Below are 19028 nucleotides of genomic sequence, written 5' to 3' on the forward strand. Positions count from 1 at the left end.
ATGCAATGCATTAAAAGACAGTATAAGTCATATAATCCGTAATTATGTTCCCACTGGACGCAACAAATGCCTCGTTTATAATGGGTTTTAATGTTTTTGAGTCATCGCTCCGGCCTGACAGGGCACCATCACAGTATGGTGAGGGGCGTAACATTTCCATCACACGCTTGAGGTATTCAGCCAATCACAACGCACTGGATATCAGAGCACACCTCGCTTTTCAGACCGATGAGTTGTGTAAAAATCGAGCATAGAGGAGAAACAATAATGTACAATATGTGGAAAATAATGTGTTTTTTAACCTTAAACTGTATAAACATTTCATTACACCAAATAATGTCCTTTTTAGAAACATCATATGACCCCTTTAACATCTGACAGATGTATACGACTTTGAGTAAATTAAACAACTTGCATAACTTACCACTTCAAGCTTGCCCTTGGGAACTCTGCATATGCAATTTGTTCCAAAGTTTGTGTCGCGCGTCTGAATGCACCGCAGACAGCACAGATTTTCATAGCCCTGTTTTTTCCATTTGGCAATCAGATTCTTGTCTGCATAGCCCTCTCTGGTGCAATATTCATAAAGCTCTGCGAATGAAACCCACAAGTTAACATCTCCCATAGAAACAAAGCGTACAAAAGACTGCACCCCACCGCCATACCTCGACTGATGGCCTTCCTCTTGTAGAAAAGGTCGAAGATGTAACGGCTGCGCTGGTGATGAAGTCGGAAGATTGGCCATAGAGACTCAACCTTACGCTTGCCCTCATGAGGCTCGGTTTCAGCTGTGAAATTACAGCATCAGTCAACAAGCATCGTAGCAAACTCAAAATAAAAGCAGCACGTTTTCCCATTTTAAATACACGAATTAAACGTGTGAGTATTGATGTTAACTACACCAACAATCATCCTGACTGAGTATCTTATCATTCTGACATCCCAAACAAACGATCGCCTTGTTAGCGTTATGGCTAGTTTGCAGATTGCTGAACGAACCCTCGCGCATTTTCTGGTCCAGCTCGTCAAGAGTCGGCTCTATGAGCTCCCAGCCATCTGGAGGTGGTTTCCTACTCCTCTTCACCTTGGGCATTATGTTGTTTGAACAATACTAGATCGTCTCGGTTGTTTAGCAACAGCGAGCCGCTTTCTGTCGCCGAGCGGAGGACGTCACTCCAAAGGTCCTTTTAGTGTGCGTCGTTACGTTAACGAGCTGGCTTTGTTCTCACACATAAAACACGAACTATACTCATTTCCAGCCTTGGTTTCCATTGCTAAAACGTTCTGCATTAAACCCTGCTATTTCACATGGCGACAATGGTTTTATTGTGGTGAAGCGGTGGTGTTATTCTCTCTTCCAGCATATTGCATCAGGCTAGGTGTCTGATCGAGTGCCTGCGAGTGTAAATATAGGAACATGGAGCAGCTGGCTGTATGCTAATGCATGACTGTAACTACAAGCGTGGGGTTTTGTATTTGCTTTATTTACTGTATCGCCCCAGAGCCAAATAAAGCCACGTAACTAATTAATTGCTGCCGTTCAGTAAGTTATCTACAGAGTTGGGTACGCGAGAGTGTGGTGGCAACCTGATATCAAAACCGTACCACGCTTTTGTTGTGAGTGGGAGTGTGCTTTAGTCGACTGTTTTTGTTTTTATATCAAGCCCAGTTTAATCTCCGTCATGCCTAAAGGAGGTAAGGGATCATTTAGTTGTGCATGTTGTGGCAGCACACACTGCTGTCATAGCCTGTTCTTATGATTGGCATTATATACAGTCTGTATGTTGTACGTTTAAGCTAGCCTACGTCTTCTGTGTTATCATCAGGATATTTTCACTGAGAGCAATGTTGTGAGAGAAATTTGTATTTGTGTTTATGTGTCTATTTTAGGGAAAAAAGGTGGCCATAAAGGTCGCATGAGAACTTACACAAGTCCTGAAGAAATAGATGCTCAAATGAAAGAAGAAAAAGAACGAAAAAAGGTAAGTTGTATTACAAATTCACACAGAAATGTGACAAATATTAAGAAACATGGGTAAGAATGTGGTTGCCACTGAAAGCAAGCATTAACATTTTTTTAAATATGTTATTAATCCCACTGACAACAATTCATGTATATGTTTCATTGCTTTAAAAAAGTGTAATAACGTTTTTAATCAAAATAATCATGACACGTGATTATTCATAACATTCCAGTGAAACAACACTTCTCTCTGTAAGGCGGACGTCTGCAATCATTTAGTCCACTTAATTAAACCCCGTCCCTTTCTTACAATCAGCTGCACAGGTCTCCATCCAGTCAACAACTGACGAATACAACCAAGTCCTGGCACAAATTTTTATTTTATTTTTTTTCAATAATCTGTTTTATTCAAATCACATCACAGTACGGAAGAAAAGCTCTACTACATCGCAACTTTATGTAACAGTGGTCAAAAGCACAGCAGAAGGTGACTGATTCTCAAGAGCTACACTCACTACAACCACTTTCTGATTCGGTGCCATTCCGCAAGTCAAATTGACTAAAATTTATCGTTGCATGTGGTAATGTTTTTTTTTTTTACATTGTAGAAGGAAGAAGAAGAAGGTGCAGCAGTGAACGACAACCAGAGCGAGGACAAACTGACAGCGTCAGGTTCAGAGGACAGTGACGATGAGGGGTCCGAGGTAAGTTTTCTTTTAGAATGATGACGAGTCCATGTTCCTGCAGAGCTGTCCACCTACTTATAGATCCTCCTGCAGATTCATTCATCTGAGACGACTGTGGCGGTGCGTAGACATTCAGCCAAGTGTCAGACACGCTCTTACTCGGTCTAATTAATGTGGAATCTTATTGGGTGGAGCAGAGCATTGCTTTTTGATTAGTCACTCAATCACTGTGCTTGGAATGTTTATATATGTGGAATTATATATGTGGAATGTCACAGTCACTGTCATCTGATGGATGAATATACTGGAGGCTGGCAATACGTCAGCAGATGTATCAAATAATTTGGTCCAGTTGCAGCATGAGCTTTTGTATGAATGCACAAAATGCCTATATGAAAACAAACTGATCTCTTGTCTCCATCAGTTTAATTTCAATATTATTATTTACTTATATAGCATTTATTAATGTCTTGAATTAGCTTCTTGTATTTAAATTGTCACATTCTTTTGCTGTATTTATTAGTTTTTTTATATTTCTATTTAGCTTTTTTACTTAGTTCTTAGTACTTGTAGTATTTCAGCTTAAACTTTTTTTATTTCAGCTAGTTGCAAGAGCATTTCTTATTTTTGTTTAGGTTTTTATACAAGTTTTTAATTTAATATTTATATGTTATTTTTGAAAATGTTTTAATGGAGTCATGAACTGAGAAACCAAAATTCCCTTGATCTTTTGACATATAAGAGGTTATTTAACTATAAGAACATCCTGTAAGTTTCAGAACTCAAAATGTTCCCGTTAGTCTAAAAGCAGCTTATATTGAAGGCAGTCTGCCAAAACCACAGCTTCTGGAATGTTCTACTCTATGATATAATAGTGTGGATAAACCCCGCCTCTGCAGAAGAAGATCAACACCTGCTTCTACATCGCTGCCTGTTTAGCCCCGCCCACTGATTCACGCATGTAGTGTTTACAAGAGAGGCGAATGCGCAGGTCTACGCAGAAACCAAACAATACAAATGCTCTGATGATGACAACAAGACGCTGTGCAGTGCCAAGCTGTCTTTGCATTGCCTTCCTTCTGATCTCAACATTAGGAAAGAGTGGATGAACTTTATTTTTAATGAAGATCCAGACCGCGTCATTAAGAAATTCACTTCATTTTACCGCAGATTCGTTTACAAACAAGGCACAAGTCAACACGGTATTTTCAGAAAGATTGAAACTAAAAGACGATGCTTTGCCGACTATATTGGATCCGACAGTAACGTCGCAACACACAAGTGTGAGTAACTGTTTATTATGTGCTCACTAATGCTTTGTCTGTTACTACAGATCGTTTGAAATGTACTATTAGTATTGTATTATTGTAGTATTTATGCGTTTTTAACCTAAATGACAGCAGCGTCCATCTATGAAGGATGTAGGCTGTCAAATATACACAACTGTTAGCCAATCATAAAGATCTTTAATTTTTCTGAGTCTACAATCTGCCACACCTGTTCAAACAGAGCATTCTGATGAGGGGGGTTAAAACAGGACAGAAAATAGTTACTTCTGAATGATTGTTTTTTGATGTGAAAATCTTGATAACATTATAAGTGGTCCTCAGAGAACAGTACAAAATAATTTTAAAAAGGCAGTTCATGACCCCTTTAAGTTTTAGTTTCAGTTAACAATAACAACACTGATCTCTGTTTTGTCACAGAAAAGGAAGGGTGTTGAAGGCTTGATAGAGATTGAAAATCCCAATCGAGTCGCCCAAAAAGCAAAGAAAGTCACAGACATAGAACTCGAGGGTCCCAAACAGCTTTCCAGAAGAGAAAGGTAAGAGACACTGGGGTGAGTGAAGCTAACAACATTTACCTTGAGCTACTTAATACCCTCTCATTATTTACCAACATGTTGTCACATTTTTTTTGTTATTGCTAGACATCTAGACACGTGAATCTGTTCTTTTTCATCTCTTTCAATAAGTTTATTTTCATATTTCAGAGAAGAGATCGAAAAGCAAAAGGCCAAGGAGAGGTATATGAAAATGCATTTAGCAGGAAAGACAGATCAAGCTAAAGCTGACCTCGCTCGACTCGCCATTATTAGAAAGCAACGCGAGGAGGCTGCACGGAAAAAAGAAGAAGAACGTAAAGGTAAATTGGCAGCATTTGTTAATGTTGTAGAGCAACTTGTGAAAATGTCTGGCTGGAAATCAGAGATTCATTATTGTTTTCTTCTTTGTATTCATTATTGTTTTCTTCTTTGTCACTGTAGCAAAAGAAGCAGCGCAGGCGGTGGCGACAGCAACTAAAGAACTGCATACGTTGTCTCTCAAATAATCCAAATAGTGGATTCTTAGAGGTTTCGATGCATTTGTGGACAGTATACGATGATATTGACAATGTTATTTTTGAAGACAAAGCAAAAGATCATGTGGAATCCTGTAACACAGCGTTCCAGTGAAAAGGAATATTTCAGAGTATATTAACTCAGAAAGCAGGCATTTAATTATCCAAATAAAATGCCTTCGTGAGAGCCCTGATGCTTTCACTAAAGTGGCTAAATCTTAATGCTTGCTTTCACTCAGTGATATTAGGAATATAGACATATTTATTAATATATTAACATTGCCACATGTAGCTGAGTCAACTTTGCAGGCCTCAGTTTAAAGGTTTATTGTAAGGATAAAAACTCCAATAATCTGTCCTCAGTTGTAAAGGACCTGGTGTCATTTAGAATGTAAAGAATAACATACACCAATAAAATGTCAGAACGTTTTTTTGAAAATGTATTTGTATTATATTGTGAATTGTTTTGTATATCTCACTAGTATTCTTGTAAACCTGAAAAACTGTTTTGATTTTTAAGGTGTAGTTTTGTACTTGAACATATTTTTTTATTCAAAATGTTGTAGTTGTTAAATGTATTGACAGTCGGCATTTATTTTTAGAATGCATAAGAAACATTGTCACGTTTTTAAAAATAGATATTTTGTATTATTATTGTTACATATATTAGTATTATCATATTGGACATTCCATACCTCCATACCTTTGCTTTCCAAGTCCCAGAAAAGCCCATGGTGACTGTAGCATGTATTATATGAGATATTAACAAAAAGGGTAAGTACACAAAAAAATGCCGACAACAAAGAACAAAAAGGTGACAATGGAGAAAATGTGCTCCCTGTATCACGCCTTTCGTTGTGGGCGGGACAGGAGCTCGATTAGCCACGCCCCGCAGCGCGCTGATTGGTCTCCAAATTTCGCGGACTTTGACACGAGGAAACCTAAAAGAAAGTTTTCACATAAAGCAATTTGGGGCGAACCGTTAACCACATTTGTAAAGGTAAGCAGAAGAAGGGTTTCATTGTATATCATCACATCTATATAGATAAACACTGTTTAAAGCGTAGGTAACGTAAAGCAGAGTTTTGATTTAGTGGATCAAATCAAAACCTTGTGACTGTCTGCATGCGCTCCACATTCTCGGCTGATGAATGTTAATCTGTTACCGGTGTGCAAATAGGTGCTTAAAGAGCACGTGCAAATTGCTATATGACACCTGAATGTCAAAGAATAACATCGTTTTCATTATTATAAAGTAAGCATTTGTCCCTTAGCCACATGTCATTTGATATGTAATAGTTGCAGAATGCATTTCGCGGGAAAAATGTAATCCTGAAGGCAGGAGTTCCGGTTTATGTGTCAATAGCTGCGGATCTAAATTGACTTTTAAAGTTCTCCACAAGTGCTCAAAGTTTGTTTGGTAATGTGTCAGAAGCGTGCTCTGCGCTGGCTGTGTTATTTTAGGGTTATTTATATACTATTACAGTTTTTATTAATACTCTTAATTACCTTTTACTTTGTGTTTTAGTCATTTTTGTTTTTAAATATATTAACCTTCATTTATTTTAGTTTTAGTCATTTTTGTACTTTTTACTGTTTTATTTCAGCGTTATTTGAATTCAAATTGATTACTGGATATCAGTCTAAGCAAATTCATACTCTGCATTTGATCCAAGAATACTCTGTTAAAGAGCTCAAGTACATTAATGCTATTATTACAAATGATGTAACCCCGTGTATACAGTATGTTTTGCATATGGGGCTCTTCTAACATTTAAATATAGCATTTCTTTTGGTGACACTTTACTTGAAGGGGTGTGCATAAGACTGACATGACACCTTCATAATCATGACATGACACATGTCATTAATATTAAGGGTTTTAATGCATGTTTATGACAACTGTCATTAAGTGTCATTCGCTCAGTTATGTCATTTTTAATACAAAGATGACATTGTTTGAGATGTCTTTGTTATGGGCTATGGTTAGGGGTAAGGGTAGGGTTAGGTCAAATAATGTCATATTTGCATTAAAAATGACATAACTGAGCGAATGACACTTAATGACAGTTGTCATAAACATGTATAAAACCTCCTTCATATTCATGACATGTGTCATGTCATGATTATGAAGGTGTCATGTCATGATTATGAAGGTGTCATGTCAGTCTTATGCACACCCCTTCAAGTAAAGTGTTACCTTTCTTTCCTCTAGAGATCATAAACTATGGCACAGATCAACGGCCATAACAATAAAACATGGGACTCTCATAACAAGATGATGCTGGAACCTCTGAGCACAAATGATCCTGAGGTAATTCAATTCCAAGTTTATTTGTACAGCGCGTTTCACCATACAAATCATTGCAAAGCAACTTTAGAGAAAATTAAGTTTCTACAATATTTAGTAGTAGCTTATTAGTGGTGACTGCCAGTTAATGTACATATGGCAGAAATGTACGGAAAAATCAATTAAAGACGTAGTCAAAACAGACGAACACTATTAACAGCAATTATTATAAACACTGTCAAACAGGAAAGTCAGGGATTATATATACAACCAGCCTCAAGACTATTATTGTGAATCCGTGCAGTGAACCATGAATGATATTCTGCTGTGCAAGAGGGGGGGAAAAACCTCTTTGTTTTGACTAGTTGTGGGGGTTATGATGAAATCTGGTCTCCTAGACTCTGATCTGCCTTGTGACAGGCAGCTTTAGCCTAGCCTTGCTCAGCTGAAGTGTGATTCATATCAAATGAATACCGAAATATTTCTGTATGCACTAGGTATTTAACATAATAAAGAAGGAAAAGAAGCGACAGACGTATGGATTAGAGCTCATTGCCTCTGAGAACTTCACTAGTCGGGCTGTTTTGGAGGCTCTGGGTTCCTGCATGAACAACAAGTACTCTGAAGGTTATCCTGGTCAGAGGTGACTATTGTTCAGTTATATTTTATGTACTGGTACATTACAATTTTATGTTGTTGCATTTGCCAATAAGATTAGTATTGTGTAATTGTTTGCACTTCGACATTGTGCTTATGCGTTAAAAAATGCTTCTTTTAAATTCAGACTTTGTTTAATGTTATCAGGTATTATGGAGGCACGGAGCATGTCGATGAATTGGAGCGTTTGTGTCAGGAAAGAGCTCTCGAGGTGTACGGCCTCGACCCGGAGAAATGGGGAGTGAATGTGCAGCCGTACTCTGGTAGGTTTGTTTCTGTCACTAGACTGTTGCTGTAAGAGATGATGGAACATGTGAAACATTAACTCATAAAGCGCACATTGTTTGAAATACTGTTTGTTTTTTTCCTCAGGGTCACCAGCGAACTTTGCCGTATACACAGCCATAGTGGAACCTCATGGGCGCATCATGGGCCTTGATCTTCCTGATGGCGGCCATCTCACCCACGGCTTCATGACTGACAAAAAGAAAATCTCAGCCACTTCCATTTTCTTTGAGTCTATGCCGTATAAGGTGACCTGGCCATTAGAATCAACATTGTGGTGAACTCTAAACTGAAGTAATGGGAAAATTGACATTTTGTAATTTGGCTAGAAGGTCATAGTGAGGGTTAAACCTTAAAGGAATTTTTCTTCTGTTCTCTACATAATGGCAAATTTATTACCACTGTCTAATTGAATTTTCTATAACCAGACAAGTAACGTGGGCAGAATTTGCAGCAAACCGACTGATTTGGTGAAAAAACGCCTTTGTGAAAAAAGGTTCTAGCACTACTTTAATGTTTAACAATACCGACACGTTTCAGCCTAAAAACCATCTTCAGGGTGTATGATGCCTTTACCATGATGATGCCTGTATATCTGACATCTGAATGGTGGATTCTAATTGACGATTCTAGTTTCAAATTGATTAACCTGCCCGACAACATGTTTAGAGTAAATACTAGGGCACAGAAAACCCTAAATCTGAGACAACACTGGTAAATTAAACCTGTATTCCTTTGTTTTTGTCCAGGTCAATCCAGACACTGGATACATCGATTATGACAGACTTGAGGAAAATGCTCGTCTTTTCCACCCAAGACTGATCATTGCAGGTCAGTGCTGTTTATAGAGAAAATCTGAGGATCTGCAATATGTAAAGCTTTTATAATTTAATTAATATCATTAATAATTTTAAAAAATGTAATCTTACTTGAAAATCCTTTGTTCCAACCCTTTGTTCAACTATATGTTGTTTTAATAGTGCTTCATAAATTATTTGGAAAAAAATGAATGCCAGCAACTACGGAAACTGATTTTCTTAAAGTAATTAATAATTATATTTTATGACCACCAGTTATACCTGAAAATTGACATCTTAATTTTCATATTTTTTTCCTACCAAATATGTGCTTTAAAAAAAAAGAAACCGTAACTATTTATTCATATTTATTTAATATACGTTTACTTTTATTCAAATTAATGCTAATACTATCACTTTATTTAATAATTCAGTTTTATGACTTTTTATCTTATTAAAATAAAAAAAAATTTGTTTTGTTTTTTGTCCTATTTGCTTTTTCCAGTTTTTTTTTATTTTTTACATTTCTACCGCACTTTGTTCAACTATCTGATGTGCTTTGTAAATCATTTGTGGGGGGTTGCAAGAGATTTAGCAAAAATAAGGGAGTCAGTGCTGCTCTGATGGGCTGGTTGGAGAATTTTTTTTTTAATTCAACATCAAAAGAAATGACAAACATCACCATTAACGTTTCTGTGTACCATTGTTAAGGCACCAGCTGTTATTCCCGTAACCTGGACTACAGTCGCCTGAGGAAGATTGCAGATGAGAATGGAGCGTATCTTCTGGCAGACATGGCTCACATCAGTGGTTTGGTCGCAGCAGGAGTCGTTCCGTCTCCGTTTGAATACTGTGACATTGTTTCCACCACCACCCACAAGACCTTGAGGGGCTGCAGGGCAGGAGTCATTTTCTTCAGGAAGGGTGAGTTCAGTGTGAATTGAGCCGTCATAATAAATCTAGGCCATTGACAGCGCTGTCGTTATACACTCTTGAATTGCAGGAGTTCGTAGTGTTGCTGCAAAGACAGGCAAGGAGACCCTGTATAACCTGGAGAGTCTGATTAACCAGGCAGTGTTTCCTGGACTGCAGGGCGGCCCTCACAACCATGCCATTGCTGGTAAGAGCTGACGTCCTCCATGTGTTTAGATAAGATGAGATAAGATAAGTTGAGATGGTTATATGAGGTCAGATAAGGTTAGGTAAGTTTGCGTTTAAACTAGGAATGTTTATGATTAATCCACGATCTATTAATTGACATGTAAATTGAATAAGCTTGCTGTTTAATTTAGTTCAGTAACCATCCAATCAGATGTTGAGAACACTGTCTATGCAGTCATCTGATGTTAGTGCGCACAAGTATTTCTCTGTATGTAAAGATTATATTCACTTTAAACACTTGACAACAAGCACCATTCGTTTGCTGGCCTTTATCAACCCAATCAACAGTCATGTCAGTGCTTGCTGCCAGGAGAGCATGCAGGTACACTAATTTTATCATGACCAGTTTAGTGGTATATATATATATATATATATATATATATGCATGCATGCATGCATACATACAGCGGGTAAAATAAGTATTGAACACATCACCATTTTTCCCAGTAAATATATTTTTACTGTTTATATTAAAGGTGCTGTTGACATGAAATTTTCACCAGATGTCGGTAACAACCCAAGTAATCCATACATGCAAATAAAATAAAACAAATAAGTTAAGAAATTAAGTTCTGTGTAGTAAAGTGGAATGACCCAGGTATTGAACACATGAAGAAAGGGAGGTGCAAAAAGGCACGGAAAGCAGCAAATGGCACTGCACATCACCCCAAAACATTATGGTGTAGCACTGGCAAAATTCATATAATTGAAGGAAGGATGAATGGAAAAATGTACCGAGACATGCTTGATAAAAATCTGCTGCCGTCTACCAGGATGATGAAGATGAAACATGGGTGGACAATGATCCCAAACACACAGCCAAGGAAACTCTCAATTGGTTTCAGAGAAATAAAATAAAGCTGCTAGAATGTCCCAGCCAATCACCTGACTTGAATCCAATAGAAAATAAGAACCAAAGATCAGAGTTCATAGAAGAGGCCCACAGAACCTTCAAGATTTGAAGACTCTGTGGAATTTTATAAGAGAATTCATGCCTTTAACTTTGCACTAATTGCATGGTTCACAACGACTTCCATAACTCATGGATATGAGATGACAGTTTATGCAGACAACTTTTAATGCGATTATTATTATTATTATATTATATACATTTTATATACAGTGGGTAAAATAAGTATTGAACACATCACCATTTTTTTCAGTAAATATATCTCTAAAGGTGCTGTTGACATTTTAACCAGATGTCGGTAACAACCCAAGTAATCCATACATACAAAGAAAACAAAACAAATAAGTTTAGAAATTAAGTCATGTGTAATAAAATGGAATGACACCGGGAAAAACTATTGAGCACATGAAGAAAGGGAGGTGCAAAAAGGCACGGAAAGCAGCAAATGGCACTGCACATCACCCCAAAACATTATGGTGTAGCACTGGCAAAATTCATATAATTGAAGGAAGGATGAATGGAAAAATGTACCGAGACATGCTTGATAAAAATCTGCTGCAGTCTACCAGGATGATGAAGATGAAACATGGGTGGACAATGATCCCAAACACACAGCCAAGGAAACTCTCAATTGGTTTCAGAGAAATAAAATAAAGCTGCTAGAATGTCCCAGCCAATCACCTGACTTGAATCCAATAGAAAATAAGAACCAAAGATCAGAGTTCATAGAAGAGGCCCACAGAACCTTCAAGATTTGAAGACTCTGTGGAAGAATGGGCCAAAATCACACCTGAGCAATACATGCGACTAGTTTCTCCATACAGGGGGTGTCTTGAAGCTGTCATTACCAACAAAGGCTTTTGTATGAAATATTAAATAAATTTCAGTAAGCGTGTTCAATTCTTTTTCCCTGGGTCATTCCATTTTATTACACAGAACTTAATTTCTGAACTTATTTGTTTTGCTTTCTTTGTATGCATGGATTACTTGGATTGTTACCGACATCTGGTGAAAATTTCATGTCAACAGCACCTTTAGAAATATATTTACTGAGAAAAATGGTGACGTGTTCAATACTTTTTACCCGCTGTATAGTATATACATGTATACTGTATTTACCCTGAGAGTTATTACTTGACTTAAATTCAAAGACAAAAGTAATGTTTTAAATATTTTACAATTTTCAGATTGTTTTAATGGAATATATGCTTTTTCTGTAAACATTCATTTAACAAAAAAATGACATTCAATTTTATGAAAATCGATTTTTAATATTCCTGATTGCAGTTTTTTTTCTACCCCAGTATGCCTGTATTCTTAGTTATGTGCTTAATTGTATTTGTTTGATGTGATGTGCAGGGGTTGCTGTTGCTTTAAAGCAGGCTCTGACTTCAGAGTTCAAGACCTATCAATTGCAAGTTCTAGCAAATTGCAAGGCTTTAGCAGCCAGCCTAATGGAAAAGGGCTACAAAGTTGTTACAGGTGAGTTCCTTAAAGATTTAGTAAGGATTTAATAAATTATACGTAAATGAAACCGTTGGGTGAGGGTGACCGAGACTGGATACAGTCGCGGCTGTGTTCACTTTATCTTTTGTGTTTATATGTAGGTGGCTCAGATAATCATCTCATCTTGGTTGATCTGCGTTCAAATGGAACTGATGGAGGCAGAGCAGAGAAAGTACTGGAGGCTTGTGCCATTGCCTGCAACAAGAACACCTGCCCAGGTGCATTGAAAAAAATAGCATCATGTTAGACATCTTTTTATATGTTTTACTACAACAATCTAACCAGTTATTCCACTGATTCTTTTTCCAAAATTTGTTATGAAGGTGATAAAAGTGCCTTGCGCCCTAGCGGTCTTCGTTTAGGGTCTCCTGCTCTTACATCTCGAGGACTATTAGAGGAGGATTTCCGTAAGGTTGGCGAGTTCATTCACCAGGGTGAGCTTTATGCAATAATGTAACATTAAAGAATATTGTTCTTGATATTATAATTGTCAATATGTGTATCTGCCCGCAGGCATTGAGTTGACATTGGAGATCCAAAGAAACATGAATCCTAAAGCAACTTTGAAGGAGTTTAAGGATGAACTGGCTCAAAATGAGAAGTACCAACTGAAAATAAATGAAACTCGAAAGGAAGTCGAAGACTTTGCTGGAAAGTTCCCAATGCCTGGGCTGCCAGAGTTATAATTACTGTCTTTCTGACCGTTTGCTAAGATTTCTATCGATTTAATGGGCACAAAGGCTTGAATACCACTCAGCAGTCCACTGCAATCGTCATGCACCTCAATGTGATGACTTCCCTTTCATATAAATCACCAAATGATCTGTTTTTAACCATACATTTAATTAGTTTCTCTAGTGTGTTCTAGTCACGTTTTCTCACACTTCTGTGGTTATACGCATTGCAGAATTAATCTATAAAACGTTTTACAGATTATACACTTAAAACAGATCAACAGAGAATAACCAACTGGCACAATGATTTTGTACATGCAGTGCAAATAAAGCCTGAAATATTGTAAATATGAAAATGTGACTAGACCTTTTTCTTGCTGATTAAGTGTAAAATTTACATCTCCCTGTTACTATTTACTCTAATAAGCTGACATGTATAAGTCATTACAAATTCCAAATGAGACGAATCATGTGCCTTTTACTATATAATAAAGGAAAGTAGGTTTTTGCTAAAGTCAGACTGTTATAGGGTAAGTATGATGCCATTTAATAATTATGCAAAACAGAGGTAAATCAGAAATAATTTAATGAAATTGAAGGCAGAGAAATTTCACAGTGGGCAGCAACTCAAAGCACACAGATGACCCTCAAAATTTACTTGACTTAACATCCATAAATATTTTAGCATGAAGAATATACCTCACCTTACCCCGGACAAGCTCACAATACTCTTCAAATAGATGTGTAAAGTAGCAACACAAATGCATGATTTAGACAGTTACAGCAAAAAAGATGTGTTCAGAAACAGCAAAAAGAAATAACCTTAGAAGTTAATGTGCGTATAATGGTATGGCTTATTCTCAATTTACATTCAACAGACTGGAATTAAATGCTAAAAAAAAAATCTGTCTGACAAATCGTTGCAAAGGCCAATAATTACTGGGTAGCCAAAACAACTTGATATTAAGACACACTTGCGATGAGACAGCGGTGGCAGTCAAGATCTGTAATTTTGGACTACAACTGCTATCATGCAGTAGTGGGAATAACAATTACAGACAATGTATTTCGGCAACAACCACCATTATCATTCATTTCACATCACTGCAACAGCCATTAGAATGAAGTGCCACTTCATCCACACAGTTACTCATGCTGACATTGCTTGCACACAACTTAAGACAACAATTTCTATCCATTTTAAATATATCTAGAAAGGCTGAACAGCACAACACATGAGATACAATGGAAGGGTCTATAAATTGCCACCATATTTTGCAGTCATTACATTTTTGTGTTCTTCAAACATGCAGAAAAGTTGTGTAACAGTTCTCCACAATGTGACAACTTACATGCAGTACATTCGTTCACCTTATCACACAATTACGTTAAAACCCAAAGGGCAGTTGGCTCCATTTTTGTTTAACCATGCCTTTAACCTTTGTTCATTTTTGTATTATTAAAAATATTCCGTTTTCCCCTCAGATTTTATGTCCACTGGAGAGGGCAGAAAAAAGGATAAATCTGCAAATTTGCATGTTTTCCCTATGCTATTAATCAGTTTAGTGTATTAATTATTTCTTAAGCTCAGAAAGCAAGTATCAAAAAGCATATTACTGACCAATCCATGAATTAACATCAAATGATCTGCTAATTGAAATACATATAATGCTAATGCATTTTATAAAGGCTGCGTATTGAGCAGAATGTGTATTATAAAATACTGTTCTGTTGCCACGCAAGTTAGTTCCATTAAATTATGCTTGTGATTTTCATGCAGCAACAGTTTTGTCTTGTGAAGACAAAAAAAGCATTAATTATTAAATGGGATACCAGGACCAGATTAATTAAATGGTGATTAGAGACTCTCCTGCTGCTGTTCCCATGTAGCTGTAGCTGTCAATGAAAACAAGCATGTGACTACACAGATTTAAATTAGCCGTTTCATATGGCTTCTTTCAAAACAACTACTTGTGCTTGAACGACAGTAAAATTTAGCTGAGTCTTTATTTTATTTCATAGATTTTTGTAAGGTCTTCTGACCGCAAGAGGAACCATTTTCTCCATTTTACTGAAGACGGTTTGGCAATAGATTTAAGTATGCAACCTCTACACTAAACAAATAGTCAAGACCACATTTTCTAACACCAGACGTTTAACCTGCTGCTTCCTGGAATGCCATGAACAAAAACAAAGGGGATTACATTCAATACATTTGGTCTCCTGATTTTATTGGGGTTAATGTGGAACAGATAGTGGACACATTCAGATTTTGTACAAATAGCTGGTGGTGTAATTAAAACAAAAAGACTGGTTGCCCCCCTTCGAGGACCCCTGAATGTAATGCAGCTTGATGAGCTCACTCAGGTAGTGGACGATTTTACTCTCTTCCACAGTGTAGCCAAGCTGCAACAAGAAATTAGTCCTGCGCGACGTTACCGAGCCCTGGTCGTTGATGTCCATGGGAAGGTGAATGTGATGGCAGAATGTATATAGGAAGGCCTTGGCTGTAAGCTGAGTCAACATGCCCTGAACATGGAAGAAGTAGGTACTGCCACGTTTGATCTGAGTCCTGTGGTCTGCCAAATGGCTTACTAGTGTTCCTTTGTATGGGGGACACCGGAGGGTCTTGTTGTCACAGTCCAAAATGCTTATGTAACGGCTGTATCGATTCAAAGAGTGGAGAATGCTGGTTCCAGCCGGGGAGGCAGCTCTGGGGGGGGGAAAAAAAAGATTAAATACCAAAAATAAATGAACACTGCACTTTTGGTCACTGATTTAAAGCATTGCAAGCAAAAAAAACTGGCTGCTTTTGAAACTATGATACGGAGTTATTGATTGACTACAGGTTGGTCACATACCTCTGCAATCCAATAAGTTTCCATCTCTGCAGGTCGGTAAGCTGAAATGGCGATGAAAGCCACGGTTGGACGGTTTCGCCGTACTTGCCGAGATTGGGAACGAAAATGAACAAAGCATTGACTAGCTTCCTCACCGTGCCCTCATCCACCCCTAAAATAACGAGCGTTCGGCCACTCAGAAGGCAGAAAATGGCTTGCTGAGCAAACGGATATTGCCTGATGAATCGAAGAGCGCTGTGACCAGCTTTCTTCTTCTGCTTTAGCGTCAACGCACTGCTGTAGGTGAACGGAGACACCGCTCGGTCAGAACTGGTGGAGGCGCTCATGAAGCTCGTACTATCGGAGACATCTTCGATATTAATTTTTTCCACCTCCTCAGTGTTTAGCTCAGAAAAAGTCAGTCCCATGTTTGGGCTTTCTGCGAGGGCTGACTCTTCCAAAGTGTAGTCCACCTGTAAGGCAGGGTCTCCCTGAAGAAGAGACAGAGGTTCTTTGTTCACCACTGTGTCACCACAGCACTCCTGAGCGAGCTCAGGTAAAGGTTCCTCAAAAATGAAACCGTCCTGTCCAATACAGCAGGCTGTATCCATCGGGACTAGATTCCCGTCAGACATCCTTTGTGGGACAGCAACAGAGCTAGATGCGTTTTCAGATGGTGATGCAATGGATACCTTGCTCTTTCGTTCTAGACCATCAAAGTAATTTGCCTGTAGACTGGAAGGACTAACACCTCCAAAAGCCTCAATGCTCTTGTCACTACTAAAACTCCCTTTGGTCTCCGTGTCGGCGGCCTCTGAGGTTTCCTGCGTAATGTCAGATGTACTGGACTCAGGAGGCCCGTCCATAGACTCCACACCTGGCTTAATGTGATCTACATCTATGCAGGTGGTGTACGAGTCGAGACTCAGCGGCTCGCCAGATAAGTTCAGAATGGGGACAGTTGGATTGTTGGAAGAAATACTGAAGTTCTTTGAGGTTCCTCCGTACTCCCAGCTGCGTTCAGCTTCGAAAAGGAAACTAGTAACGCTCTGTTTGCTCAGAAGAGCCCTGTCGATCTGGCTAGTGTAAATAAGGCATAGATCTCCTCGGAATGACTTCTCAATTATGTTTAGTTGCTCTCGAGTTTGGTGGAAAAAGCTGGCATCGCAGAGCTCTTCCATCGTTTTCAAGCGTTTGTCAAAGCATTTTGCAGATTTGGCCTTTATGAGCTGAGGCGTGTAAGAGGACTTTATACTCTCGCTTTCAGTTTCCACGGTCTTATCTGCAACGTCCGAATGATTACTATTTAGTGTATCATCGATTACACTCGTGTCAGCCGGTTTCTCCGTCTCGTGTTGGACAAAATCTACATCTTTCTTTTTCCTGGAAGGATAAGACGTTATTTGCCTCAGCAGATCTTTGTGTTCATAGATGGACTTCTCCACATTTGCCAATTCATTCGCCTTCTCAATAGCTTGTGTGGAATAACAGCCATTGTTCATTTTCTGAAGCTCAGTTTCTTTGTGCAGCACCGATCTGGTGTACTCCAGGTCTTTCAGTTTCTTTTCCAGTTCATTTGCAAAAGCTTTCCTGTTGCCTGATTTTAGAAATTCGGAAGCCTTGGAAAACTCGGATGACAGTTCTTGAAACTGATGCATGATCTTCCTTTCGTCTGCGGAAATGTAGGCCAAGCAAAAGGGGCGCACAAATCCACGAGCCTCCAAGTCGTACAGCGTCAGATGATGGACGTAAGCGAACGCCCCTTCCTTGGAATCACCCAGGACAACTTTTGAGTCCTCCACAAAATTGAGCTTTGGGTAGTTACTGCCAGGAGGATGCCCAACAAAGGATGCCTGGTAGTCCACAGACATGATGCGAAGTGAGAAGTAGTTAAGGTCAAATGTCCCACACACTTTGGGATCATTGGGAATGGTGAGTAAAGGCTGTGGACCGACCTGTTCTGAAAATTCAGAGACGAGTATGAAATCTTTTGAGAATTTCGCATAGGATGTCTTCGTCCAGGGATTTGCATTGGCAGCATGAGCAAACAAAGGCACAGAAAACTCCTCTGGAAGTGAGCATGGATCTGTGAAAGAGTCCCCAAAGTCATCTTCTTTGGTCAAAGCCACCACATCTGGTGAGCCAATCATGTTCTCGGAGGATATAGAGAGACATCAGCAGAGATACCCTTCCATGCTCAGTATCTAAATCGATGAAAACATAATATTTTACAAAGACATCATTTTGAAAACACAAATCATAAATACGCTGTGCACTGAGGAGGACTCTCTGTCTTTGCAGCACGGCTGGTTAGTCCATTGAGCCAGATCACGATCTGATGTAGATGAGCTTGAAGACGTGCTCTGGCAGACCTTCGATGTCGCCTGCCATAAATCTCATACATCTATCAATCGTCGCCGCTTACATAAACCTATTTATAATCCGGCATCTATATAACAAATCTAAACGAAGACACCGCTGTTACAATGTACTCCAGCTGCTCAATAAACTGACATCCTCTTTTAACAGCAGCCATATTTAAACGATCGTAACCTTCCCATGTGACTATCCCGATGAGGAAGCAGCTGCGTTTCAAAACCTAGAGAGCTGACTAGCTAGACAGCAGTTTGGGCACACTTGGAAAGCTCTTATGCTGCCCAAATATGCTACCCACGTAGGCATCTAACTAGGTTTTGAGACACAGTCTCTTGCGTTTGTTATGATGCGCTGTCTGGTTGTTCAAGGGGAGAAATTATATTATGCGTAATGTATGACAAGACTCGTTATTATACATATATGCAGATTCACTGTTTTAACTAATTATTATTTATTTCGTTGGGAAAATACACAACACAGCATTCTAACCAGATTGCTTTACGGTATTTTTACGACAATTCTCGCCAGGCGCCGGAGTTATTT

General features: G+C 38.6%; 4 protein-coding genes across 5 annotated transcripts in view; 2 read left to right on the forward strand and 2 right to left on the reverse strand.

Annotated features, from left to right (window-relative positions):
* Nucleotides 1-1175, reverse strand: part of LOC107581726 (protein BUD31 homolog) — a 1887-nt gene extending 712 nt beyond the window's left edge. The window contains exons 1-3 of the mRNA XM_016267366.1: nt 1000-1175; nt 666-788; nt 425-591 (exon numbers count right to left, since the gene is read on the reverse strand). Of these exons, the coding sequence (XP_016122852.1) occupies nt 425-591; nt 666-788; nt 1000-1093 (384 nt within the window). The 5' untranslated portion in view covers nt 1094-1175. The remainder of the gene's footprint in view (nt 1-424; nt 592-665; nt 789-999) is intronic.
* Nucleotides 1176-1623: 448 nt separating this feature from the next.
* On the forward strand, nt 1624-5482 carry LOC107581725 (28 kDa heat- and acid-stable phosphoprotein-like). Its single transcript, XM_016267365.1, has 6 exons — nt 1624-1695; nt 1891-1982; nt 2572-2667; nt 4356-4474; nt 4643-4794; nt 4916-5482. The coding sequence occupies exons 1-6, from the start codon at nt 1683-1685 to the stop codon at nt 4978-4980; spliced, it is 537 nt and encodes a 178-aa protein (XP_016122851.1). The 5' UTR covers nt 1624-1682; the 3' UTR covers nt 4981-5482.
* A 411-nt stretch (nt 5483-5893) lies between these two features.
* On the forward strand, nt 5894-13622 carry shmt1 (serine hydroxymethyltransferase 1 (soluble)). Its single transcript, XM_016267367.1, has 12 exons — nt 5894-5989; nt 7205-7303; nt 7777-7922; nt 8084-8199; nt 8309-8469; nt 8971-9052; nt 9730-9942; nt 10022-10138; nt 12449-12571; nt 12697-12813; nt 12919-13029; nt 13109-13622. Exons 2-12 carry the CDS (start codon nt 7217-7219, stop codon nt 13279-13281), a joined length of 1446 nt encoding a protein of 481 aa, XP_016122853.1. The 5' UTR covers nt 5894-5989; nt 7205-7216; the 3' UTR covers nt 13282-13622.
* A 229-nt stretch (nt 13623-13851) lies between these two features.
* On the reverse strand, nt 13852-18652 carry LOC107581729 (Smith-Magenis syndrome chromosomal region candidate gene 8 protein homolog). 2 transcript variants are annotated; one of them, XM_016267369.1, is made up of 3 exons: nt 18065-18652; nt 16131-17962; nt 13852-15982 (listed from the first exon to the last, which is right to left on the reverse strand). In XM_016267369.1, the coding sequence occupies exons 1-3, from the start codon at nt 18257-18259 to the stop codon at nt 15535-15537; spliced, it is 2475 nt and encodes an 824-aa protein (XP_016122855.1). In that variant the 5' UTR covers nt 18260-18652; the 3' UTR covers nt 13852-15534. The 2 variants fall into 2 exon arrangements, with proteins under 2 accessions (XP_016122855.1, XP_016122854.1); XM_016267368.1 differs by having other exon boundaries at nt 16131-18652.
* Between the last annotated feature and the right edge of the window lie 376 nt (nt 18653-19028).

The sequence above is a fragment of the Sinocyclocheilus grahami genome, unplaced genomic scaffold, assembly GCF_001515645.1.
Source record: "Sinocyclocheilus grahami isolate Dianchi unplaced genomic scaffold, SAMN03320097.WGS_v1.1 scaffold37.1, whole genome shotgun sequence".
In the NCBI taxonomy this organism is placed as follows: Eukaryota; Metazoa; Chordata; class Actinopteri; order Cypriniformes; family Cyprinidae; genus Sinocyclocheilus; species Sinocyclocheilus grahami.

Bases quoted from the DNA above. Each gene is read 5' to 3' on its own strand.
- LOC107581725 (XM_016267365.1), top strand. The intron at 4,475-4,642 runs GTAAGAGACACT...TTCATATTTCAG, and splicing joins CAGCTTTCCAGAAGAGAAAG to AGAAGAGATCGAAAAGCAAA. The intron at 4,795-4,915 runs GTAAATTGGCAG...TTGTCACTGTAG, and splicing joins AAAAGAAGAAGAACGTAAAG to CAAAAGAAGCAGCGCAGGCG.
- shmt1 (XM_016267367.1), top strand. From the start codon at position 7,217: ATGGCACAGATCAACGGCCATAACAATAAAACATGGGACTCTCATAAC. The intron at 7,923-8,083 runs GTGACTATTGTT...TAATGTTATCAG, and splicing joins GAAGGTTATCCTGGTCAGAG to GTATTATGGAGGCACGGAGC. The intron at 12,814-12,918 runs GTGCATTGAAAA...TTTGTTATGAAG, and splicing joins CAACAAGAACACCTGCCCAG to GTGATAAAAGTGCCTTGCGC.
- LOC107581729 (XM_016267368.1), bottom strand. From the start codon at position 18,259: ATGATTGGCTCACCAGATGTGGTGGCTTTGACCAAAGAAGATGACTTT. The intron at 15,983-16,130 runs GTATGTGACCAA...TCCCCCCCCCAG, and splicing joins AAACTTATTGGATTGCAGAG to AGCTGCCTCCCCGGCTGGAA.